Source organism: Coloeus monedula (assembly GCF_965178545.1).
Source record: "Coloeus monedula genome assembly, chromosome: 3".
Lineage (NCBI taxonomy): Eukaryota > Metazoa > Chordata > Aves > Passeriformes > Corvidae > Coloeus > Coloeus monedula.
In genome coordinates this window covers 8,090,212-8,117,748 of record NC_138783.1, presented here as the reverse complement: position 1 = coordinate 8,117,748, position 27,537 = coordinate 8,090,212, and the positions used below count along the sequence as shown (strand labels likewise).

General features: G+C 36.9%; 1 protein-coding gene across 3 annotated transcripts in view; it reads right to left on the bottom strand.

The window, feature by feature from the left end:
- GBE1 (1,4-alpha-glucan branching enzyme 1) overlaps positions 1-27,537 on the bottom strand; it is a 143,116-nt gene that overhangs the window by 33,194 nt on the left and 82,385 nt on the right. For all 3 annotated transcript variants that reach the window (XM_082277896.1, XM_082277895.1, XM_082277894.1), the window contains exons 8-12: positions 22,725-22,840; positions 21,873-22,000; positions 17,309-17,407; positions 14,572-14,682; positions 11,557-11,728 (exon numbers count right to left, since the gene is read on the bottom strand). In XM_082277896.1, the coding sequence (XP_082134022.1) occupies positions 11,557-11,728; positions 14,572-14,682; positions 17,309-17,407; positions 21,873-22,000; positions 22,725-22,840 (626 nt within the window). The remainder of the gene's footprint in view (positions 1-11,556; positions 11,729-14,571; positions 14,683-17,308; positions 17,408-21,872; positions 22,001-22,724; positions 22,841-27,537) is intronic.

Sequence of the window (27,537 nt, the reverse complement as noted above, 5' to 3'; positions counted from 1 at the left end):
GCCTCAGGGTATCTCAGACATGGATCACATCACCCATTCATAAACTGGGAAATGAAAAAAAAACCACAAGTCAAAAACTTACTGAGAGACTATGATGTGTAGACAGCACTTTTACTAAGATAAATTTTATGTATTTCTACAAGCCTCTTCCTGTGTTTCAGTTTCCAGAAGCAAGCAATGGATTTAGTTCTCTACTCTTATGTGCAGTGTACAAACCAAGCAATAGCCATCTGTGTAGGAATTAAAAACCTAAAAATACAGTCTTCCTGGGCTACAAATACAAAAGCAACCAGTAATTACAAAAAGGGAATTTCACAATTTCTCTGAAAACTTCAATTATGTATGAACTCCAGGAAATGAAAACTATTTCAAATGAAGATACTCCCTGCTTCACATTTAATCAGGACACCCCTTTCCAACCCATAAATAGGAAAGCAGGATATTAATAAACTATACTGTATTTCTAAGACTAGTCACAGCCAGAACTGTAACAAGCTTAGTGCAATATTGATTTTTCTTTCTCTTTTTTTTTTCTCTCTCCAAATGGAACAATAAATTTCACATAGTGAGGAAATTTGCACAAATAAGGCAAGTTTTCTTTACATCTATTGAAATTAATATGTCAGTACTCTGGCATGCTTCTCAGCTTGTGTCTTTGAATAGTCATAGAATCATTACAGTTATCTGCAAAGTCCACCACTAAACCATGCCCCAAGAGCCACATCTGACAAACACCTCCAGGGATGGTGACTCCACCCCTTCCCTAGGCAGCCTGTACCAGTGTCTGACCACCCTTTCAGTGACAAAATTTCTGAATACCTAACCTAAATTTTGCCTGGCACAACTTGACAGCATTTCTTCTTATCCTACCAGCCCCACCTGGCTACAAGCTCCTCTCAGGTGGTTGTAGAGAGAGATATGGTCATGTCTGAGCCTCCTTTTCTCCAAGCTAAACAAAATGTATTGAAAACTACAGAGTTTTAAAGAATTAACCACTCACATATTCAAGAAGATATACAAAAAGCTGTTTAAGTACAGCTAAATAGTACACAAGGAGGAAAAAAGCATGGTAAGTGAAGACTTATGGAAAATAGAATATACATTCACATCATATTTTGGTATCTATGAGTAACTAGCACTTGCACTATCTTAGGTTAGACGAAAGAAAAATGTGACTTATGGAAGTCCACCCATGTTCAGACATCTGCACTTTTCCCTTCCAGCAATATTATGTGCAATTCCTCGCTCGCTAAAATGGTGGCAGCCATTAGGAACTACAATAAATAACCCATTGCGAAAATAAACAAACAAGAACAGCTCAGCTTGAACCAAGTTTTTTGTTTGTTTTTAGGAGCTCAAGATAAATAGTGGAAAAGCATGCTGCCAATCCAAGAGTGTACGTTAACACAGGTTAATATTTTCCACCAGATATCCTTTTTTTCCCCCATTAGTATTTTGAAATAAGACCATGCATTTCTCCATTATGAAGATAAAGGCTGTGAGCTTAAGCTGCACAAAGAGTTGCCCTATAATACAACCATCAAGACGATCCAGCCTTTCCTGCAGTATTTTGTATTAGCAGTTAGCTGGATTAAAAAAAAAAAAGAGAGGCTTAAGGGAGCTGTTTCATAGTCTATGGATTGACTCTTAAATCAGAAGTGAGTGGATTACTAGATTGCTTTTAAATAATCTCTCTAAAAATGCCACTTGAGAAGATTTCTATGAAAATACCTTGCTTGCAGGACCTGCTCTGAATTTCACAAGAAGATCAGAATACTTATCCCAACTGAGTAGAAGTTTCTAAGCTTCTAGCTGTAAAAAGACTGCAATAATACTTTTGGCTTTGTGAATAATCCTGTTCTCCTTGAGACATTAGTCACTTGTCCTGTTACTCCTCCTGCCCTGCACTTTTAAGTTGTGCTTTAAGATAGAAGTGGTTTATATTCAACAAGGCATTCCAACTAAAAAGGTACTCGGACTATATGGAAAAAAAAAAGACCTAACAAAACCTCAAAAGCAATCCCCCTCCAACAAAATTCATTTCCTTTTCAGGCAAAAGTAATTTTATTGTCTTTATAAACACCCTTTCTAATTTACTCCACTATAAATTCCACCTCTCCCTTCTTGAAAGCTTACTAAAATCAGCTCTGTGTTCATACTCAAGATTAACCTCATAACACTTAACTCTGAAGTAAAACTAAAATACCTCATTTCCACTCTATTCTCTTGATTTCCATGAGCTCACAGAAAAAAATATTACTCTGAATTATGTATAGGAATGCATCTTTTTAGCTGGAAAGATAAAGTGACTGCCGTGGGGTAATGGCACCCTCAGTTCAACACCAACCTGACTGTGCACTGCCTTCACCCTCCCACTGTCCTGATCCTCATCCTACCTTGCACACCTCTCCTCCCTCCAACACCAGCATTCAGCTACCTCTCTGTGACTGATACTATATAAGAACATTTTTCCATTAAATGTCTTGCCACATGGAAGCACACCAAGTGAGTTAGAGTGCTTTCAAGCACTTTTTCCAAACTTCAACAAGGTTATAACAAATTACAACAGAAATGTAGCTCCAAGACAAAGCATGTTGTGATACATTCCAGTGACACCTGATGCCCACACAGTTTTAAGAAAGAGGGTGTAGTTAGATCAGATATTAGCAAGAAATTCTTTATTGTGAGCATGGTGAGACACTGGAGAAGTTGTCCAGAGAGGTTGTGGATGCCCCATCTCTGGAATTATCCAAGGCCAGGTTGGATGGGGCTCAGAGTGACCTGGTCTAGTGAAGTGCCCCAGCCCATGGCAGGAGGGATGGAACGAGATAATGTTTAAGATGATCTTTTTGTTGTTTCCCTTCCAACCCAAAACATTCTACAATTCTATGGAATTTCAAATTGAAGATCTCAAAAGACATCTGAGAAAGACAGGTCAACATTTCTCTAGGATGTTCTTGTGCTAATATGCTTTGCTCTGCAGACTTTATCACTTCTCAGGAAAAACAGAAAATACCTTGTCTCTTGAAGATCAATGCAAATTTAACTACAATGTTGCTCAAATTCTCATTCTAGCAAATTCCTCAGTGTGTGTTGGATTGATGGCCTCAAAAAAATGGGGACAATGAGAAGATTTTAAGCTAATAACATCTTGTGAAAATAAGCTCTTGAACACATAAAGACACCTATTTTTTTATTCCAATGTCATCACAAAGTGTTATCTCAGCTTAAGCTACATTGATTTGAGGAATTAATGACACTACTGAGATGAACTCATTTCAAATTACCTCAACTGCACGCATTAAAACCCAAATTGGAATATACGCCTAAGGATCTATTCTTCAGACTTTACAAATACAAAATGTCACCTGCTCAGTTCATGTCTCAAACCAGGAATTCCTTACGGAGTTAACACATGGGGTTTAATTCTATCTGGCTCTGCACTGCCCAAAACCAGTCTGAGAAAGAGCAGTGTGTCACCAGAGACAGGCTTGTGATTAACAGATTCCTCTGCATGCTCCTGCACCAGCTCACTAGAGTCTGATGTTGCTCAATTACTTGATTTGGATCATCTCTCTCTATCTCTTTTAAAACCAGTCTACAAAGTATAATCAGAAAGAAATTTTTTGCTCTTTGGTAGATGGCTTTGAACAAAATAGTTCCATTTTTCTCTCAGCCCTTTCCAGACTTCTGAGTACAGACAGACTGCAAAAAGCAGAAGTAAAACACATCTGGGTGTGGTAAGAGGCTGCTGCTGCTTCTTTTCAGCACTGGGAGTTTCAGAAATAAGTAACTTAGAACAAGTACTGATAAATTATCAGCATCAAAAGTGCATGAAGTACAGTGAGCAGTAGGGAGAAAAGACAAAAGCTTTAACATCCATGTCATATTTACCCCTGCCTGCTTACTCTTTTTTTCCCTGCTCTTACACATAAACTTCTAGCATAGATTTAGTTTTTATCAGGTGCAACACTCCTGTAGACACCTGGCATCCAGGAAATGAGTGACCTCCTGCAGTAAGCATTTCATTAATGACACTGATAAACTCAGAAATTAACTTTACTCATCTGCTTTGTGACATGGCAGAGGCCAACTTCTGTGTGAAAACTACATGTTATTACAAGAACTTATTGAAGAAGGTACAACAGAGAGAAAATCCCCCCAAACAAGTCTATCTCTCTCAAAAAGGTAAATTATAATGGAGACCTGAATGCTGGACTTCAGTTTTATCAACAGATCAATTTAAAAATCTTGAAAAAATACTTGAAAATCTGAAAATATTTTTAATTTCCTTTCAGTTTTGCATCATGTCTTTCAACCAAGGACCCAGAGCACTCGAAGTCTGAGCAAAATCAGCTCACACCACCTTACAATGCAAAGGCTCTTTTGAAGCACTAATGATTAACAAATTGTTCATAGAGTGAACCAAGCTTTATGCTATTTTTAAAGTAATTGTAATATGTAAGAGTTTAAAGAACTTCAAGAGTATATAAACAGAAGATATTCAAAGCATTTCGTTTGAATCAAAGTTAGCCACAACATAGAAAGTCTAAAATGGCTACTTTTAATTGCTTACACAATGAATCATTGAGTGAAGAAACCTTTATGCACAGATATAGAAATTTGCATATGTAGATACAAAAAATTTTCTATATATTATCAAATTTAAAAAACTTAGCAGTTCCATACTACTAGGCAAATATATTGTCTTTTACTCAAATCTTAATTTTGTACAATGCCTAAAGTCTAATCAAAACAGATTCTTACATACAAAACTCTGTGTCTATATGCACAACTCCCAAGAAATTTAAGATGCATTTTTATGACAGAGCTTTTACTACAGAACTTGCATTCTGAATTTAAAAAAAGCAAGAAAGTCTAAAAGTCAGGTACATCTGTTGATTTTAAATGTATTTGAATTTAACATCAAGAAAATGAAAACAAAATACAATTTGGTCAGATTATTGCAGTCTTTGGATCTATCTTTAATTATATTTTTCCATAAAAGACATCTAAGTAAAACTAATCAATGTCATTTGTAAATACTTTAATTGTAGTTTACTGTAAATAAATTCTGAATCTTATAGTTATGGAAAGCACAAATCACCAAACAAACACAATTATGTCAGGAGAGAATAATAGCCATGTCCTGTAGAGTCAGAAATCAAGGTGTGAAAAAAGCTTTTCATAATATGATTTTTTTCATAATTTCTGTAATAAATCACATTTTTAAACAACTGAAAAGAGAAATTCCTCTAAAAATCTGTGCTGAAAGCTTTAATACATAGTACAGTTATAATATATAGTGTAAAGTTATATAAAATAAAAATATATAGAGGCCTATTTCTGTGTTCTTCAAAACAACAAATAAAACAACAATAAAGCAAAAATGAAGGCTGTCATACAAACAGAAATAGAACTCTTGTAACTCCAATAACGTCGAGATTTATTTTACAACTTCATTCATTATTCTTTAGCAAGCCCTCATATAACATCAAGTATTATATTAGCAGACCAGGCTGCATGCATTCACACACTGGTAGAGGAGATGTCACAAGTCTGAAGCGTGAGCTGTACAAATCATACAACATTCAAGGCAACAGATGGAGCCCTAGGCACAAGGCTTGAGACACTAGCAGAAGTTTCAACAGCAGTATTTCATGGTTAAATGATGCCAATAAGCATATTGATAAATTAAATAAATAAAATTTTAAAAAAAAATAGCAGTCTCATCCTTAAAAAAGCCCAACACCTTGTAACTGAAGCATAATGTCAGAATGCCTTGATACACTACAAATCTTCTCCACTGGTAATGCAGTCATATCCAATACCCAGCAGATGTGGGTACAAACTCAGGAAACATCAGCATTACTCTGAGAGAAAAATAAAGTACCACTCATGTCAGCTACCTCAATCAAGGCTATTCCCTCTACAATCCTGGAAAATCCTACCTGGATTTCAGTCCATCAACTCACTTGCAGCAACTGTTGATTCTCAAGCAGTTCTGAGGATGCTGCTGGCTATGAAGGTTTCTGTTTCAAGGTTTCTGCCTTGGGAGGTCATAGTGTGGACATGGATACACCATCACATACAGACTGCTGTTAATAATAATTTTATTTAATTATTTGAATAAAATACACACATATAAAGTGCTTTATTCCTGACACTTTCCAGGAGGATGTACAATCAACTCCCACAACAGATTCCTAATATTTGGACATACTTAATTTGTGAAGAGAGGTGGGATAAGACAGGTCTGTGTGATATTGAGTTTTAAATTATGAGACAGTCTCTCTCTTTAATTGCTTTTCTTCCAGTCACTCTAATGTGTCTTGAGCAAGTGTAGCAATGAAGCTTGTTTCAATCAACTCTAAATGAACAAATATTAACATAAAATAAATAAGGCATTATGACATTGTGCTTCAGTTACAAGGTGTTGGGTTTTTTTGCACCTCTAGGCCTTGCAGAAGAAACTGTCAAAGTGATTAATGAAGCCTAATAGATAAATTTGGATTCTGCCCACTGCCACTGCCCAGCCCAAGTTGTGAGTGGGGCTGCATATGGGGGATTATGCAACAAAGTTGTAGGTGGTCTATCACTAAGTCTCTGAGAAACTGCAGGGATGATTTCAGATTACACCCTTGTTTTTTACCTTTAAGGGAACATAATTGTTTTCTGTCAGGCTGCCAGGGAATTAAAGCACCCACTGGGACTGGCAGGACATTTGTCACCTATCCTAGGCAAGCATACTAAGAAGTATGACTTCAAACCACCTCTCCTAAAGCTGCAGCCTGTACCAAGTGAGCACTTCAAGGCTGCTTATCAAGAGGAGTTGACTGAACTGAGCAAGTTTGAAGAGCATCTGCTCTCCAAAGGCCACTCTTTGGGTGATGGTCTAAAAAGTCACCCTGTTACCAGTGCACAGATGTAAGAAGCATAAGAAAGTGATCAGAAGAAAATGTAAAAATGCAACATGCCAAAGAGAACCAAACTCCCTTAGGTTTAAGCTAAATATCCTTGTTCTTGATACAACTCCTTTTTCACCTAGAATGGGTAGCAATAAAATAGTGGTTCAAATTCTGTTTAAAGTAACATTCCTATTTATATCACTGTATCATTTTTATTTCAGGTTTTAAATTAATATTCTCAAAAAAAAGGTACACACCTTTCTCACACTGATATTGGTGCTACTAATACAGTTTTTGTACCATTCCTTTTCTTGTTTGTCAATATTTTTTCAAGAGCCTGCTGTTATGAAATTCCTTAATTTAAAAGTAAGTAGCTGAAAAAATATCTAAGTTTCTCTTTCTAAAATACTGAGGAATAGATGATGCACAGCATTTTATTTTTAAGGGTAAAGAAAGAACAAGGTCTCATCACAAGAAACCTCTTTTGGTGCATGCAAAACACCCTAAGATTATAGAAGGTGGACAGAACTACTGAGTAAATGAATTAACAAGTGGGAAAGAGGAAACTTAACAGACAGCTTTGATAGTACTGAAACAGGTAAACATCAACCCAAACAGTAACATCATCAGTCAGTGCTCATGATGGCAAAAAATGTTCTAGTTACTTCAAATCACTTCCTAGCTATATATTGATATATTTTTATATATATACATATATAGTCTCAGAAGTTGTTTTTCAGGGAGTGAAACTTGGCCTCTGGAGTCTTAATTAAGAGTTGTTTTACTATGGGAGAGTCATGAAAAATAGTACTAGAAGTTCATGTAGGAACTAATCTCCATTTAAATCAATAGATTTGAGCTTAAGCCAATTTCAAACAAACAAACAAAAAAGAACCAAGGAAATTATTGTTAGCAAGATGAAAAGCAAGACCCTATAGTGGCATAAAACAGTAAGTATTTGTGCAATGAAGGATCTCAAGGACACAAAATGCTATTTTGGGTATGTATATTCAAGGCATTAAAACAACTACTCTTGCTTGTCTAAATCTAGACACACAGATATATCTTGCAAGATAAGGAGAGACCATGGAAAAAAGTCCACTGAAGAACTGGCACAGCTGTTTTACACCTCCTGCAGGGTTTCCCTAAGTGCAGGGCACATGCAATGAACAAGAAAATAGAAAAGGAACATTTAAAGAACAGCAATTACCGTTGTCTACAGCTTGTCTTCAGGGGCAGAATGAAAAATGAAGCAAAAAGAAAATGCAAGGATGCAGAGACAGAACAGTTTTGTAGTGGTAAGTTCAAGTATTATTGTCAGGAAATATGTGTGAGTCTTTACACTGAAGTTAAACATTGCTGGGTAACAACAGTGGTTGCTTTATTTTCAAGCTGAGATCAGAAGATTCTTGTAATACTCTAGAAGTCTTATAACAACTTCTTCTAGTCCTTGTTTAGTGATTGAGGAATTTCGCTCAATCTCAAGCCCTTTTGTTACTTTGTAGAGGACTAAAACTGACAATTAAGAATTTCAGTGAGATACAAGGTTTTTATTTTGGATTTGTTTTCAAATCCTGATATTAGGGAGGGCAGAGATCTATGGCTCTAAATATTTTTGCATACACTTTTCTGGTTTTAAGTTAATTAGATGTGCATGGTATTCCAATATCATTACAAATAAAAATACTTGAGTAGGAAGAGAGAGTTTTTTATTATTTACAATTAAAAATACTACTTCCATTATTTAATATACACACATTGTAACTGCTTGAGCCTGTAAGTGTCATTAAAGTTCAGACATTTAAATGTGCATTGTCTATGTCAAGGTCTTCATAGAAAATTAGTAAAGAAAGAAACCCCTTAAGACGCAAACATATGTGCTCCTAACTAAAGCATTGTGTAGAAGAACTCGGAATTTTTGTGATTTCCTAAAACTCTGTGACAACTTCTGACTCGTAACTGGCCTGTCTCAGTATTAACGTCAGTCTAAAACAGGAGCTGGGTTGCACAAACTACAGCTATATTGGGATTGTTGCTTTCTACCTGCTCTGAAAGAAGAGAATTGAGACACACCAAAGTTTCAAAACAATTGCTACTTTTTTACTATTACTATGAAACAAACTGGCCTCCCAGAGAGTGCATTCACTGCAACAGGACGTTTATCATTTTCAGCCAAGCATATGGAGTTTTTCCCTATCTAGGTTAAGTCTTCCATGCCAGATGCACACACGAAGCCCAAGAGATCACTTGGAAAGCTGCACATAAAACCAAAACACAGACTGGAGGAAAGAATACTCCCAAAGGTTTTTGTTACAAGGGAACCAATTTACTGAAACAACAGAACTTTCCTATCCACATTAAGGTTTGCATACATCACTCATTGCCAATACTGGGATATAAGCAAGTGGGAAGAAAAATAAAAGCCTCCAGTGAAAATTAAACATCCAGAAACATGAAAAACAGAATCACAACTTCCAGGATTTTTGCAGTGGTTTCTTAGAGATACATATAAGAAGGACAGAGAACCATCCAGTGTGAAAAGTGAGAAAGATGAGAGAAAGCCATAATCAGTGCTTGATGCACAACTTCTACCAACAGGAATCTGCTTGCGCATATGGAGCCCAAACGATGCTCCAACACGTGTCTAATTAAATATTATTCCAGATCTTCAAAGAGAAATTCCAGGATATATTTGAGAACACAGATTTCCACTCCTGACACAACATTTTTTAGATGAGGTTTGCTTTTCCTTAAGGTGAGCAAAGCATTCAGAAAGCAGGGTGTTTTTTACTGTGTTTTCAGAGACAGAAGGGACAAGATTCTTAACAGAAGGACCTAGGGAAGAACAGAGGCACCTGGAATGCCTTCTCCAGGCATTGTGAAAAATTTCCACTCCTTCCCCCACCCCACAGGAGGCTTCTCTTTCTTACCTTCTGCATTCACACAAACCTGCAAGTTAAGAACTCATTTGTCACTTTATTTGCTTAACTAGATAGTACGTTGCAACATGAATTTTAAATCCACAGCATTCTGAATTTATATGGCTTCTCCTCCAACAGTTATTACAGTCTCTTCACCTTTTACATACAGCAAACTATAATATAGTTACTGAACCATTTGCAGTACTCAGAGATACCCAATATTAATTGCTCAATCAGCCAGCATTGACACACTGGATTTAACATGCCATATTGCATTACTGATTATATTTCTAATCTTACCAAGTCAATCTGGGGCGAAGACACCTGCAGTTTAGCTGGAGTATTTTGTAAACACCTGCCTCCTTAACTATTGTAGTACCACTAGTTTGGATGGGAGCAGACACCTCATACCTTGAACATTTTGGTGCCTGATTGCACATTTCATAAATATTCATTTCATTAACTCTTCTTCACTCTTAAGAAAAGAAAAAAACCTGCATTTTTTTGGAAATAATAGTTTTACTGGTACTGCATATAGTGAATTAATTTGTTCTGTACCAAAGTTGCTTCAATTATTTTTAAGAAAATCAACACAGTATTTTCTGAATCTTCTCCTAATACAAAGAAAGAGAACATGTACCAGTACAGGCATGCTTAAATCCAGTGTTGCCATTGTCTTATGTTTGCCATTTTGTTAATCAGAAAATATGATGTTAAATACAGCGTTATGGAAGAAGAGCAGTGTATTTCCAACAGTCCCCTTAGACTTTATATAACAAAACATTTAACCACAAAAATAGAAGACAATACTAAGCTAAAATTTCCATAATTTTCAAGTGTTACATTATCAGAAAACTGAGATGGTGATTTTGTAGCAGGCTTTCAGTCTTTTTTTTCCCCATGAGACTATCCCAACTGCTATACAGAACTTGTCAGACCACATTACAAGATTTTTACTCTAAAGTAAGAATTATTTTGCAAAGATATTAAAGGACTGAATGCAGTAAAAAACAGCACAAACAGCTCTGGAATTTTGGATGAAGTTAAGAACATTGAACTTGTAAGATGATGACATGAAACTGTAACTTGCTGATTAAATTAGATGAACAATTGAACTTTCTTGTAACAACCATGCTTAGGAAGTAATGCAACAGTTTTATTTTACAGCTTATGGACCAGAAGAAAGTACCACTAACTCTTAAAATTTCTGTGCTTGGATAGCAGAATGTGCCTCCTTTGTCTGTGATTTGTCCTTGCCTACCTCATTAAGCACTAAGAAGGAAGGAAATAAGTCAACTGATTCCAGACTGCTTCCTGACAATTAATTACTGAAATAAGCACAGAGCTATCTTCAGTAAATTCACTGTTACCCTAAAAAAATTAGGGGTGTAAAAGAATAGAGATGAAATACAACCCAGCTGCATGAGCCACAGCTCACCACCTGACAAACTTGCATAACAGCACTTAAAATACTAGTCCGAGTTGTAAAAGTTATTTCTCTTACAGTTAGGAACCATCTTGATTTTATTTTCTTGTCTTATAATGCATCTTATAGACAGAAAAACAACGCATATTACCTTTTGTAATAAATCTATAAAAACATTTATGCTCCAAATTTCAGCACTGTGATAAATACTGTGGATGTAAGATGATGTCAGATCACTTTATTTCCCTGCCACGCATTCTGTAGATGAGAAAATGAGAGACTTTTTCCTGAGATTACTTACCCATGAAGTTCAGATAGCTCTCTCCTCCAAGTGCATGAGTAATGAGACGAATCATTTTATGAAGCTGTATCCCACGATCAATAACTGGCGTCAGAGGCATGAGCACACTCATGTTTGTGTACATCTCTGCATCCATCAGGCGAAAGGCCAGTGTCTTATCACCAACCAGTGCCTAGAACAGTTCAAAAAGACACTGAAGAGAACCCTTGGGTGTAATAGAAGTGTTTCTAAATTTTTTATTTATTTTTTTAAAGCAGGAGGTCAGTAGGGGGAGGACTTGCAAGATTGCTGAGGAACAAGGACGTGGCTCAGTGTGCATGATATAGCCCCTGTTCCTGAAGGAAACATCCTGCCACTGCCCATCAGGTCACGGTGACCCTACATTCTGATCACTGCATCTGTGCATTGTGTGATGTGCAATATAGATCTCATCTGCTGACAAAAACTGAAAGATGTAAACTGAGGCAGGGACATCCATGAGCTGAGTTGGTGTCAGCCCCAATTGTCTGTTTTCCCCTTGCCATCCTCCCCCGCTTACTGGGGCTCCTGGATTGAGTGTACATGATAATGGACCGGCCACTGCCTAACCCCTGGCCCTACATTTCACCTGATGGGATCAAACTGCATAATTACTTCTAAGAACTCTTTCACCTACAGATATCAAATGTGAAACATCAGCATCAATTCAGTGAGTGAAAAGTGACCATTTGGGAATTTTTATAGGAAACACAGCAAATAAGAAAGCAAACGTCTAAAGTAAAAGTCCTTGGAATGCAAAAATAATTGGGTAGTAACAAAACTCTGATTTAGATATGCAGAGTGAGTATGAAGGATTCATTTACATGCAGTCAAGAATGTGATTGGTTTTCTGTGATTTCACACAAAAGAAAAAGCTGAATTACTAACCTGCTACTTGAGAAAGGCCACAGAATGCTACTCTATGTATTAGTAGGCAGGTAGTTAAAAACATTTTGGAGCATTTATATTTAAATAGCTAATTTTTGTTCAATTAGACCAATTCTTATTTCATACTCTTGAAGGAAAACCTACTAAATTCCAGAGATACAGATGGATTGTAAACAGGTCTAGCTGAAAAGCACCATCATCCTTTCATTTTCCAACTGACAATATAACAGCATATATAGATTATTCCCTTAAGTAAAAAATAGTTTATTTAAAGGGAAAAAAAATCCCTATGCAACAATGACAAGACTGAAGACTGCAATGAACAACTATTTTCTGGACTCAGAATGTGGCATTTGTTACTGCCATTTAATATCCCCTAATCTTTCCATTGGAAGAGAAGCTAAGTGCTTTCTGTGGCAGCTGGGATTTTATAAATGGATGTATTTCCTCCTTCAATGATCTCTTTGCTATCCCAAAGAATCTTACTCTGTTTAGTTTTTTTCTTATGAAAATCAATCTGCAGCTGCTATTCCTCTCTCACAGCATTTTTTCCAGTATATCCTTTAAGACAGAGGACCAAACCTGCCTCCAACACTCAAGATGCACACAAACCATGAAAGACTGCAGTGGCATACTGATGGTGCTCTTTGCTCCATTCCACTCATAATAATTCCAGGACTGCATCTGCTTTTTTGACAGGTATTAGCTTTGGAGTTGCTGTTTTCACACTCTCCTTATAACCACAAGGCCTTGTATTCTGACTGGCAACAGCCAGCTCCTAGCCCATTACATCATGTAAGAAACCAGGATTGTACCCTCACATGCATCACTCCAGATATCTTTAGACTGAATTTTATCTACACTTCCTTTTTGTTTCTCTATCCTACTTTTCACACATCAGCCTGATGTACATCTGTAATCATTGTTTTATTTTCATTTAAAATAATGAGATTTTTTCCCAAAGTATGACATTCTAAACTGAAATTTCATAGTGATATGGAAAACAACTCAATTGCTAAAAATCAGCATGAAATAAAAGAACAGCAACAGTAATGTTTTATGTCATGCTTTAGGGTGAAGGATCAGTTTTGATGAAAGCAGCTTATCATAGAAAAATATGCATTTCCAAGTAATTTCTGAAGTTCTTTACCAGAAGGATGCATTAAATGAACACTGTAACAGACTCTGAGATTAGAATGTAAATAGGTACACAAAATGGATATAATGAATGGTAAACTCAGAAGGCACTTTTTAAAGTATACAACTCGTTTCGGACACTTCTGTTGACATTTATTGTTGAAAGTTCAGGAATTAAAATATCAACCTCTACTATGTAAAGGAAAGAGTTGAAGGTAAGTTACTTAAATAAAATATCCATTTTCTAATAAAACATTTAAAACTCCTAATTTCACAATTCCCAAATTACGTGTTTTCTGACTCTTCAGAAACAAGGGTTAGAAAGATTGTGGGAGATGAGTGTTATCCAAACTCATCATTACTTTTTCATTTTTCCACACATAGAACTATTACAATTGCTGTGGTTTCAACCAGACTGTTACAGAATATTTCATTTAGGTCTCAAAAGAGGATGTTTGCAATCCAAGTCACAAACAAATTTCTTAAATTGGGATATTGTTTAACCTTATCATAAGTAGTGTTCCAGCTTACTTAACAGAAACTGGATTTTCAAAAGTATGGGTTATACACCTTTGACTCATCTCTTATAAATAAAATAAAACTGAAAGCCAAGTACCCACGCACTCCAGGAAGGATTCCTTTATGAAAATGAAGGATTTTTATCACAAAATAAAAACACAGCAAAACAGAAAACAAACAAAAAAAACCCAAACAAAAAAAACCCCAAACAACAAAAACAAGAAAAGGAAACAAACCAACAAAACAAAAAAACCCCAGAAACAAAAAAAAGCTACCAAAACCCACCAAAAAACAAAAAGGTAAAAAAAAAAAAGAGCAGTAGCCCAAATCTACCTATTTCTGAAATTCTTGCCATCCTTCTCAACTCCTTTTTCATCTTTAAAAAATAAAGCCCACCAAGCCTCTAAAAAAGATCTTTTACTTGCTTATGAGCAAACAAATAGCTGAAAATACCTGGTCGTGACTCTCTGCATAAGCAATGTATTTTTCTTCATACCGTCTGTTTGTTAATGTATGCACAATATTGCCCATATTCCAGTCTTCATCCTTCAGCTCCTTAATTATCTACAGAAATAAAAGAAAGATCTCTGAAAAGTTACTATGTTTTAACTAAAAGCACATAACATCATCCTGGCACAGAAATTTCTAATGGATTATGAACTGGGTTCTCGTGTTCCCAAGTTTTGAAGTGATGAGCTTCCTCTGATAATCCAAAGAAATTTTTTTTTTTCTTTTCAATTTTATCACATAATGATAATAAATAGAATCCTTTGTTTCTCCTCTACCTCGCTGGGGAAGCACGGACAACAGGATTTGCCATTTGTCATGTGACTCCTCTGATACAGTGGATAATGTGTTTGATAGGACCTGTAAGAGAGCACTGCACCAAAATCAAGGAAGAAAAATGTGGGCACACATCTGCCTTATTTACAGTATCAGGAGATGCTACCCTGGCATGTGGGAGCTTCCAACTAAAGCTTAACCACTGGGCAGTGTGGTGCCACCTCTTGATTTTTAGAAATTGAAACTAAATCCCATTAATAGGAATTTTCTGCCTCATATCACATTATTTCCTTCCTCTGCTAAATCTAGCTCAATGTCATTGTTAGTTTTTTCATTTTTTTCTACAACACTTTGTAGACCTCCATTGATCACTACGACTTAAATGCATATATGCAAATATATAGACATAAAAATAGAAGTGATAAAAAGGCAATAGCACCAAGATGGCCAATATCACGCTGTAAAATTTAACATTATAATTGTAACTGCCCACTTACTCCTAAACAGTCTTTTCTTTGCCTTTCTTTGTGGATTTTTTTTTTTTAAGTCCATAAATTCTGGCTCTGAACACATCCAGAGCCCTAGGCAGCATCGTGTTATGTACTACATCTATCCTTCATCTGAACTAGTACAGCCACTGCTGGGACAAACAGTTTCTCTTTCTTACTTTTACAGATCCTTCAGAATTCTTTCATGGAATCTTTTGGAGATTCTCCAGTTTTCAAACTGATTTTAGCAAGTTGCCTAGAAAACTTACTATTAACAGGTATGTACTTAAAAACTGGAGAGAAATGAGAGCAAGCAGTCTAGGAGAGTTTGATAACAGCTGATAAACTCTTTCTAAACTTTTCCCTTCCAATCATCTCAGCTTTATTTCTCCCTTCAAGAAGCATGGTAACAAACTCTGCCATCACCTCTTTCTCTAACTCCATCTCTCTACTGTGGTCACTCATATGCAGTTTCCTTGGCAAGAAGCTTCCTGCCTGCATCACTATAAGTTCTTGTACAATCCCAATCATAACTGATTTGCACCCAACATCTCATCAGTGTCTCATGCTGCCCCATGTCAAGTACGTTTTTAAGCTGGAAAAAGTGACATTTCCTCCAGTTAAACAACAGAATTTACTGCAGCACTATTATGTTTCCTATCCAAGTACTGTGAATTAAATTAATCAGACCATATCAGAAATTGCTATATCAGATTATCAATTTTTTTCACTTGTAAAATTCTACAGCCTGTTTTTTTCCCATGTAACATGAACTTGGCCACTTGCATTTTGCCTACCTAGGAAACTGCTCATATTGCCTGCTCTAAAGTGTGGTAAGGAACAAAGCAAAAACCAAAAAACAAACTAACAAAACTCCAAGAAATGCAAAAAACATCACAATTAGGTATTTATTGTTAAAAAAATATGAGCCCTTGCTGTATTCCAGGACCTAAATATCTAAATTACACATTCCAAATTTTAATGATGCTGTCTCTGTTGGAAAAGCTGTCAAGTTTATCTTCAGAAAAGAGGTCTGAAATCTGTTTTTCAATTGCCCTTCTACCTCCTAGTTACAAAATTGAAAGATGCTGAAGGTAAGTTAATTTTTAAAATTATTTTTAGCTACTCACTATATTTATTGAAGCATTAATGTTCATATAGAACATTTGTTTTCAGATCATTGTGACAGCCCAAGGGATTTGGGTGTAATCTTCTAACTGAAAAACATTCTCTAAAACACCACTAGAAGCCTTTTCAGATCACTTGGGGTTTTATGCCTTTTCTTGTGACTCTCTATATGAAGGAAAAGGTGATATAAATCCTTATTGTAGTCAGAACTTATTAATATCCTATTGTTCTTTAGCATTTACAGATTTTTATTATTCTTTTTGTAACCCCCTGTACCAATTGCAAGTGTTTTTGTAATTCACTTAAGTCTACTTTGCTTAAACTTTCAGGTCTATCTATATTCAATGCCAATTTCTACATCCAGTGTCAGGAGGGTTTATTGCACGTTTTTGGAGTGATTCTTTATTGGGTATTTTTTATATTTATATGCATATAAACTTTTTTAAACTACCTGTTCACATTCAATATAGATTACACATTCTACAGCTGTTGCAAGATACAGATCATTTCAAAGAAATTGAGTTTATGTGTATTGTATGAAGAAAACAATTATCAGCTGGAATGCAAATCCCAGCTCCTGAACTTCCCCTCCTGAAACCTACATAACATCTGACAGCTCTCATTTCAGCCTGTAATACCTGTGCTCAAGCCTGTCAGAATTTATTTCAATAGCACATTAACAGAAGAGAAAGCAAAACTTGTCAGAAGGGTTCAGAAGTGTTTATGTGTATGCACTGACAGAGAAACATCCCGCTTGGAAGAGCACAATGTATTTCTTAGGAAGTTCTCACCTGTATCCACTTATCCGGAATGGCCATGGCAAGCCGATAATCAAAACCCCCTCCTCCCTCTGCGACAGGCCGACAGAGAGCTGGCATTCCAGAGACATCCTGAAACAGATCAAACACCCCACAACGTAATTTCCACAGCACTGAAAATATTACTACATATTTTCTATCCTGGAGTTACACTTGTATGTAAACACTGTATAAACAGCTTCACAGATTGACCTAGTTAAGGGAGAAAGTAATAAATTTAAATCAGTTATTACTACACCCAGATGTGCTGTTTGAACACAAAAGTTACAAAGAAAAGCATTATGACTTTTCTCACCAAATACTCTTCCTCAAAATATTTTAATCCAGTAGATATTTGAACGGGAAGAGTCCTCAGTAGTTGCAGAGTTTGAAATAATTAGCTCTCTTGAGCTCCAAGCAATCAATAGAAAGTACAAAGTAGTCAACAAAAGACAAATTAAACCTTCACTTTGTTTATTGATATTTTGCATAAGGAATGGCATAAAAAAAGGTTAAATATAAAGTACACTGAGGAAGAAAAATACAATCTCTGCTCTTTTCCCAAAACCAAAGCTATTGATCCAGCTAGTCCTGGAAAGTGACATGCTCTTACTGCATAATTTTCCAGTTTCATATTGATGGAAGCTGACTATTCTTAAATTTGTAATTCCAAGTTCTCAAAATATTTATTTCACCATGTTGTTAGGCAATTTTATCACACAGCATTCTTTTCTAAAGTTATCTGGACAGAAAATGCAAGTCTCCAATAATTTCAAAATATCCATCAGTACTCAATTTTATTAACTTTTGTGGCTTCTCACTGACAGTGGTTACGGATTAACAAACACCTCTCGCTTCTGTACAAGAGACTTTATGGAATTAATACTGACTAGAAAAAAAAAGGGCTTAATTAGGAAGCTCATTTTGATTTTCTGGATTCAGTCTACTTTTCAATCCAGTTGCTGCACTGGAATAGTGAAAAAGATATTTACACATGAAGTCATACACATATACATATACAGGCATACACAGACAATGACATAAGGGAGGAGAACAACCAGACCACCACAAAGCTCATGGATGGCATCCCAGGAGTGGAAGGCAGGGCTGCCATCCAGAGGGACTGGCTGGAGGAATCAATCAGCAGAAATGTCACCACAGAATGACACCGAGTTAATCCCGACCCTGGGATGGGCCCCATCCTGCATCCATATGGGCTGGGCCAGCCAGGCTGGGGAGCAGCTCTGCTGGGAAAGAAGGGCCTGGGGCTGTGGGCCAGCAGCAAGCCGAGCCTGAGCCAGCAGCCTGGCCTGGCCTGGCAGCAGGGATGGCCAGCACATCCCAGGCTGTGTGAACAGCAAAGCCAGGAGATCAAAGGAGAGCATTAACCCCTTCAGTCAGCAGCCACTGGATCACACAGAAAACTGCATCCACATTCCACATGCTGTAAAAAATGAACAGTGAAGTGGAAATTCTTTACAAACTTTTAGATGTGATAAAAAGTCCAATAACTCCTAAATCAGTCAGAAAGGATTGACACAGACTATTGGTCTCCAGGTTATACAGGACAAGATGATATGAAACAAGAGCCTTTTTCTATGATGCCATGATGCCTACCTGGACTAGGTCCAAGTCTGAGATTTGAGCAGCTCCCATCTACATTAGTCACAATTTTGAAAGCCAGATTTTTGGGAAGTAAAATTCCAAATTTAACAGTATTTATATCTATGCCTACAAATTTTAACTGGACACCAAAAAAAAAAAAAAAATCGTAATTAGTTTGTTTAGTAGATCTTCCATCAAATGTACTTCTACCAGGAAACTTCCTAGCCTGGTAACTACAACCCATTACTGATCTTCCACATAGGGGGCCAATGAAGTGGCAACACATGATCCAAGGGAGATCAAAAAGGACTCCAGGGCCTTGGGGCAGTTGGTAAGGGAAGCTGAGGCAGAAGCCCTATTCTCTATAACTCTAGTTGAAGGCAGCAACATTGAAAGAAATAGATGGACTGAGTCTATTCAAACATTGCTCTATGGCTGGTGTCACTGCCAAAATTTTGGGGGTTTTGACACTGGAATGGCCACAGCACCAGGCATGCTGGCCTCAGACAGGAATCACATTTCTCAGTGATGTCTGTATTGGAACCAGTTTAAGCGGGCCTGTGGGAGTCTCACGAGGTTTAACAAGACAAGTCCAAGGGACTGCAGCTGGGCTGGGGCAAACCCCGTTATCAATCCAGGCTGGGGATGAACAGATCCAGAGCAGCCCTGGGAGAAGGATTTGGGGCTGCTGGTGGGTGAGAGGCTGGACATGCCCCAGCCATGTGCTCTGGGAGCCCAGAAACCCCCCATGTGCTGGGCTGCATCCAAAGCCCCGTGGGCAGCAGGGCAGGGAGGGGATTCTGCCCCTCTGCCCCGCTCTGCTGAGACCCCACCTGCAGTGCTGCATCCAGCTCTGGGGTCCCAGCACAGGAAGGACAGGGACCTGCTGGAGCCAGCCCAGAGGAGGGTCATGAAGATGGTAAGAGGGATGGAGCACCTCTGCTATGAGGAAAGGATGAGACAATTGGGATTATTCAGTCTGGGGGAAAACAAGGCTTTGTGGTGACCTAATTGTGGCCTTCCAGTCCCCGAAGGGAGCCCACAAGAACGACAGAGAGGACTCTTTGCAAGGGTGTGTAGTGACAGGACGAGGGGGAATGGCTTCAAATAGAAAAATAGCAGGTTTAGATTAAATATTAAGAAGAAATTCTTTACCGTGAGGGTGGTGAGGCACTGGAACAGGTTGCCCAGAGAAATTGTGGCTGCCCCATCCCTGGAAGTGTTCAAGGCCAGGTTGGATGGGGCTCTGAGCAACCTGGCCTCGCAGAAGGTGTTCTCTGTTCATGGAAGGGAGTTGGAACTTGATGATCTTTAAGGTCCCTTCCAACCCAGGCCATTCTATGATGCTGTGATTAAACAGCTAATTTCTAAGCGTTTGTTCAGGCCAAGATTGAAAAGAAATGCATGTCAAAATAGAAACCACAGTGTACTCTTTTTTTGCCTGTTTATAATACTTCAGGCATGATACAATTTTACTTAACATTTTTTTCTTCCCATTATAAAGAACTTTAATCACCACTTTATTTAGAAGACCAAAATGAAAAATAAGTGTATACTCAGTAACACCTAAAAAATTAGCAATTACTAAGACAGTGAATATACAGAATATTAAAAAGCTGCAAAAATCATCAATTAATTACATTAATTAAGGAATTTATTATAATTAGTTATGGCTAGAGAAAAACATTTTTCTCACATGGCACTGATTCTATAGGCAAGCTGACATTCTTCATTGCCTTTTGTAATTTTCAATTATGTCAATAGTTTCTCCTTCTGAAATTCTCCTTTAACCATGCAGCACATTGATCAATTCTATGATTCATGTAGCAACTTCCCGAGGCAGAAAATTATGTATTGAAAAAGAAGCAGCTCTCAACTTAAGCAGGAGAAACTGAAGACACATCTTATTAAAAAAAAAAGAACTCTTAGGCCAGGTAATACAAGACAACTAAACTCAGAATTTCTGTGGTAGGAATGCTTATTATCTAGGACTACCTAGAAAATTAACTGATTTAATTTCAAATAAGCCTACAGCTCAAAGAAACCACCTCAAGTTTGCTACTGATTGCTCCCCAAATGCTGTTTTGGTAGCTTGTCATGTAGCTCTTAGCAGCGGTTGTCTATAAAAACTTTACCATAAGTAAGAAATTAATATAAGCAGTATTTTGTTTCCTAAAGATAGAGAACTCTAAAGCAACACAAACCCTTTTATTAGAAATCCATATAGTCCCTAATGATACCAGATTGATCCAACTTTTTCTTTTAAACAAAATGAATTACTTAAACATAATAACAGAAAAAATCCTCAATGTTTAAATGATTTTTCTTCTGGATAAAGACAAAATATCAGTGAAAATACAATAGAATTTTGAAAACTCTGCTGTCTCCTACTCTTAGAAGCTCCATGTCCCAGAAACATTTTTCAGTCAAAAAAATTGATCTCAATCAACTCAAATAATACAGTCTTATTTACTCCTTTAAAAACCTGGAGAAATTAATAATACATTTAAATTAGCCTATATATTCAACATTTATAAGTTTATTACATTTAATTTGAAGGGTAACTGTCAGATATACCAATATAATTCAAAATATGCAAAACATCGTTAGGGCTGTTAATCTTTAGTACTACAGAGCACTACTGACAAATGGTTACGATGCACAAGCAATAAACTAATAAAAACAATTCTCATTACAAGTTCAAGGTGATGAAGAGAAAACCAAGAAAAAGGAATTGCCACATTAATTAATAATCTATTAATGCAGAGAAAATTCCCAAAGTGCATATTCAGATCACTTTTCCCCACCAGGCAAAGTCTGTCCGCTAATTAATATTCTTCAGCTCATGTCATTGCTTGAGTACCCAAAGTGTGACTTGATAATTAACAGGAAATTCACATCCTAAAGCAAAATAATCAATATTAATGTACTGAGGATGGCAAAATGATCTTACCTCTGCTATGGTTATGCATTCTGGATGCAAGGAATTAATCATGTGATTGGCCAGCATCAGGTAACACAAAGCATCTTCATCCACATGCAGGCCAAAATACTCATTGTAATCTCCACTGAACCCTGTGCCTAATAAGACAAGGAGTTTTAAAAGCCACAGTCAAGCTTTTTTTAGAAAACACAGGTATTTTATATAATATTTCATTTTATAAGCACAAAACGTATTAATGATTTTCCATCTATCCTCATAGCAACAAAGCAAGATACTAGCAGATCTGGAATTTTTTGATCATTCACAGAATCTCCTGAGTTGGAAGAGACCCATCAGGATCACTGAGTCCAGCTCCTAACCCTGCACAGGACCATCCCCAAGAATCACACCCTGTATCATTCAGGTGTTTCAGGAATCTTCTGAACCTGTTTGTGCCAGCTGTGCTGTGCTCCCATCCAACCATCCACTGTGGCACTCAAGTCACTCATCACACCAGTTTTGCTTATACCAATGATGTCACATCCCTGGGACTGAGCCAAAGCTTCAAGCTCCTCTTGTTTCCTCCTCATGCTGTGTGTGTTGGTACAGAAGAACTTCCAGTGTGGTTGGTTGTAGCCAACAACTTGTGGAGCAGATTGAGGGATATCCCCAGTGCTTATGTCCTCAAGTTTTGGGTGAGCCATCCCATTGCTCATCACTGGCAAGCCTGGTTCTGACCCTTTCCCCCTCCCATCTAGTTTCAAGCTCTATTGATGAGCTAGCTCCTGTGCTAAACCCCTTTTTCCTCTCTGAGAAACAGCAAAATTTACAGCAACACAACTGCAAGGGGACTGCTGAGATCAGAGCAGATAAATTGCTTACCAATGCCGTGGTGGTGATACAACATAGACGTAACACCATCAAATCGGAACCCATCGAAGCGATAGTCTTCAATCCACATCCTCAAATTAGACAGAAGGAATCTCAAGACTTCCCAGCTGAAACAACATGAGCAGAGTTTACTAAGCTTTAAAAACCTTGGGATCAACTAGAGTTCCTTATACCATGTTCCCCACTTGCACATATGGTACTTGTACTATACATTTTACCGTTTTAATGACTTCTTTCCTGTTTTTCATTAACCTTTTCCTAAAATCTTTAAGTATTTGTCTTTTCATTGCACAAAATCTTAAGAACTGGAGATAGGAGGTTATAAAAACTGTTAGCTATCTACACAGACATCTAACAAGGTAGTGTCTGAACACATATACTGTATTTTACTACCCATACTTGCTGGTGTAATTTTCCTTTCCCTCTCTAAAGATGGGGAGAGATGTTATAGAAATGGAAATAAAATTTTAATAGGCAAGATTTTCTCCCCAAGATTTTATGGATTTACAGCAAATTTTAGGCATAGCTGCTGTCAGAAAGCTGCCTTTCCCAATTAATTACAAATCACATGTCACCAGTAGAGTACCAAATCCCCTAATGTGTGGCAAATTTACACATTTGAAAAGTAAACCAAGGGGAAGTTGAGGAGAAATATTTTGAAATTCAGAACAGGAATGGGGTATGACACACACACATACACAAAGCACAGAGATGAAATCAAAATATAAAGGAGGTTCTAAAGTGAGCAAGCACATGGAAACATTCATGAACAGAATCTGGTATTAAGGAACAAAATAGTTTCATGAACAGTTTTCCTACTATTCATCACCTCCTCTCCCAGGACACTGGTCTCTGCAGCTTCAAAAGATCCCCACATCTTGTTTCTACTGTTCATCCACCATGGCACAGCCTCTCTGACACCTTCAGGTGCATCTCCTGCAAGCCACATCTCCAAAGAGCTCGCCCACCTCATTCACCCATCTCATGATGTAGTGGAACTGGTTTTTCCCATGTCTTCAACACTTGCCAGTGTGATGATTTCTCTCTAACCAATTTCCCAAGACACCAGAACTACGACCCCGCTCCCTACCAAGTTACTGTTCAGAGAAGAGCACCAGCCACACAGCAACATGCAGCGTGTCTCCAGCCACCTTCTGAGACAGAAGGGGTAACCTTGCACAAACCACATGACAATTTATGCAGGCATAAGGCAGTGAAGGGGACACTTCCTGTATCTCATTAAAAAGACATCAGAAACAGTAAATTCAGGAAGAGATTATGACACAAGGAATAAACTCAGTTTTGACAAAACAAATGTCCCACTTTCCTTCCTCCAAAAAACTTCCTCATATGAGGGATGCTTTAAGTCTTGAGTAAGTGGTATTACAGGAAAAGATGGGAGGCTATGGACAGCCTATAAAGTCAAATCCTGATCTCACTAAATAGCCAATTATTATTTGCTTCCATAGAGTTATAATATTTCTCCTTCTTTTTGCATGCACTGTAAAGAGATACACACTCGTGCATATAAACACAGAAATGTTACCAAATCCAGATTTAGGAAATGTGAATCAGCTCACTGTGAATTCCCTCAGTTCAACACCTTTCCTGGGCATACATTACATAACAAGATTTTTTGTTGTTGTTGTTCCATCTCTACACCCCCCTGCTTCAAATCATCCAATTCACAAGTTAACACTACACTAGGAAGATCTCAGGAGGTTGTCTCAAGAACCTTTCATATATTTATTATATCTCAGGTGAGATGGTTTGCAGCGAATGAACAAGATTGAGAATGCTCTGATATTGAAAGGGATAGAAAAGTATCAAAAGTCCTACAAACTGGCAAACCAGTCACAAAAAAGCAATTTTGTACAAATGTTTGCTGTATCTCTTTCTGACTCAGCATGAAATTCACAGAAAGCAATTTCCTGCAAGCCAAATACCATGAGAAAAAAGCACAGTATTTTAGCTAATAAAAATAGTATCTCACACAGAATTAAGATAATGCATGTACAAAGAGTACATTAATTACTACAAGCACCATCCAGACTTAAAAGTTATTTCTTCTCATTACAAACTGCTTGACTTTATAACCTTAAGGTCCTTAAGATGCTGAAGAGGATTTGTACATTTGTAAAACATACACAGGAGTCTCAAAATGGATAACAAATGTAATTTTTTCCACCATTGCTGGCACTGAAGATTGATTTTTGGGAAAATATGAAGAACTAGTATGAAAATAAACTGTAATGACTTTTAGATGAAAAAGTGACTACAAAAAGAACAAACAAGATGAATTTGTTGCACCAAAGTATCAGTTAGAAAATTGATGAGATCAAAAACCTGAGTAGGAGCAGCAGATGTTTTCCAAGCATCTGATTGCACATGGGAGAGAAGATCATAAATAAATAAATAAACAATCACATTAACTCTGATTTTAGTCTAAACTTGGAAAAATTCAGCTTTAGGACAATTTTTAGGAAATATATCAAGTACTAGCAACCAGACTGACTTTTAGAGAGATAACTACACAGCTCCAAAACATGAGCCAGAATAACAGAGTTTTTGAAACATGCAAATGACACAAACCATACAGAGGTTCATTTTTTCATCCAAGTCAATTTGTTCATTGGAGCAGCAATATTAGACATAGAAGTTGACTGAACAAATAACTTTGCAGAAAGCCAGCAGAGGCTAAAATTTAAGAGGCATAATTGTGATACATCCACCGCAGAAGCAGTAATTCAGGAGCATTTCTTGAACAGTACATTCTTGTATTTTACAGACAGATATGGAAACAGGATAGCACCCATTAAGAATGTAATTTCTTCTGGAAAAAAGCCATATCTTAAATGATATCCTAAAAATCTCACATTTTTGCATATTACAAAATTGAGAAAGTTCTTTCCTTGCATGCATGATCAAAGAGAGGAAGGTTATACTGTATCATCATTAAGGAACAGAATGATTTACAGTGCAAGAAATCTAAGTAATTCAGAATTCACTCAGACATTCAAAACAAAGAAGGTCTTTGCAGAGAAGTATTACTGGATTTTTTTTCCCAACCCTTGGCGCCCATAGCTCACTTATTAAAAAACCAGATTTCTTGTTTGAAAAAGTGAAATGAGCACATCTACCTAGATGACCTGGTTTCATGAGGTGATGAGAAATTTAACAACTTTCCTATACTAGATCAGCAGAAAATCTGTGAAATTGCTTACAAGACACACTTATTATTTACTCTTTTCCTCTATACTAATAAAAAAGCAAAATAATGATTCATTGAAAGCATTTTAAATTCCAATCCATGATGAACATGAAATATTTAGATGCAAGCAATGCATTTAAACCAGTTAATTTTGTCACTATGGACAAAAAATAATATTGGCTGTGTCTAATACAGTTTGAAGATGTAATTCTTGAACCATATTAATGCTGACCTTCAGGAATTGCATTTATTACTACGTATTGGAGAACTGCTGACCTTATAAGAATCTCAACTTTTATGATGATATACCTGTTTCAGTTCTTAGTGCTTAATTAACTTAACATATAGTAGCACTGAATTGCTAAAATACTATTTCTCAAACTACCCCCAAACATTTCAACAGCTACCTGGCTTAAATTCAATCAAAAGATTGCTAAACAAAGAAATTAGAATTCAGTCTAATGAATACATTGCTAACTATAATGCTAACTTTCACTGAATCTGGTACAAGCTATTTTATGGCCAAAACACCTAGATCTGATAGAGAGTGTTTTTCACCAATGCTTATGAGCACAGAGCAGTTTCCCTGTTACTTTGTTTGATTAAAGTTATACAAAAGGGTAACCAGTCTCAACCTATTTGGAAAATAACAGCAGCAACAATAAATCCCTTTGAATTTCGACCTCCTTAATTTACCACAAGTAATTCCTTTCTGCCATCTACATAATATCATTGCCAAGATCCCCAGCCCTCTTTAGCCATAAGGGGTTGAGGAACTGAAGCAGTGCCCCAGTGCCTTTTTAAACCAAGGGACAATCCTGACTCACATCCCTACACTGCTCTCAAAAAAACTGCACTCCAGTTATTTCAAACAGCATTCCATGGCAACATACTCATCTCTATCAGTCAACAGAATGGGATGAAGTCCTTAACAGACCAAAAGAATTTTTGTTTGGCAATCCAACCTGCTTTATGTCTCCAAAAAGGACTGTGCGGACAACAAACAAAAGAGCTGTCCTCCTGGGGCGTTTGATAACCTGGGAGCAAAAGGGGTCAGCAGCAACATGCCATTTCCCCTATATCAGTCCCTAGAGGAGACAGAAGCAGCAAATTAACCTCTAAATCCAGGAAGAGAGTTTTATTCTTAGCCACAGAAATTGAGGATTTATTGATGCCAGCATAATTACAAAGCTGATAATATTACATAATTACAGACTATATCAAATAATTTACTGAAAGATTTAAAGTTTCCTCTAACGGTAAAAAATAATGGATACTTTTATCAACAGTTGTTGCAGAAGACATCTTTGCTTAAGCCTTAACATTCCATTCCCTGAATTTAATGGAAAAGCTCAAAAGTATTTGAGAATTTCAAGGCCAGCATTCAGGAAAAAAAAGTCCGTAATTATTTAAGTAGTAGTATGAAAATGTCATGAGAACTCAAACTGAAAGGACTATTTTCAAATTTGGAGGCATTTGTTCAGTAAAGATCTGAAGTTCTTTCACAAACTAAATCATACTGATTTCTCTTAGGCAAATGTTAGGAGTGGTAAATTAATTTAATTGGATGCAGGGTTGCACAATTATTTCTGT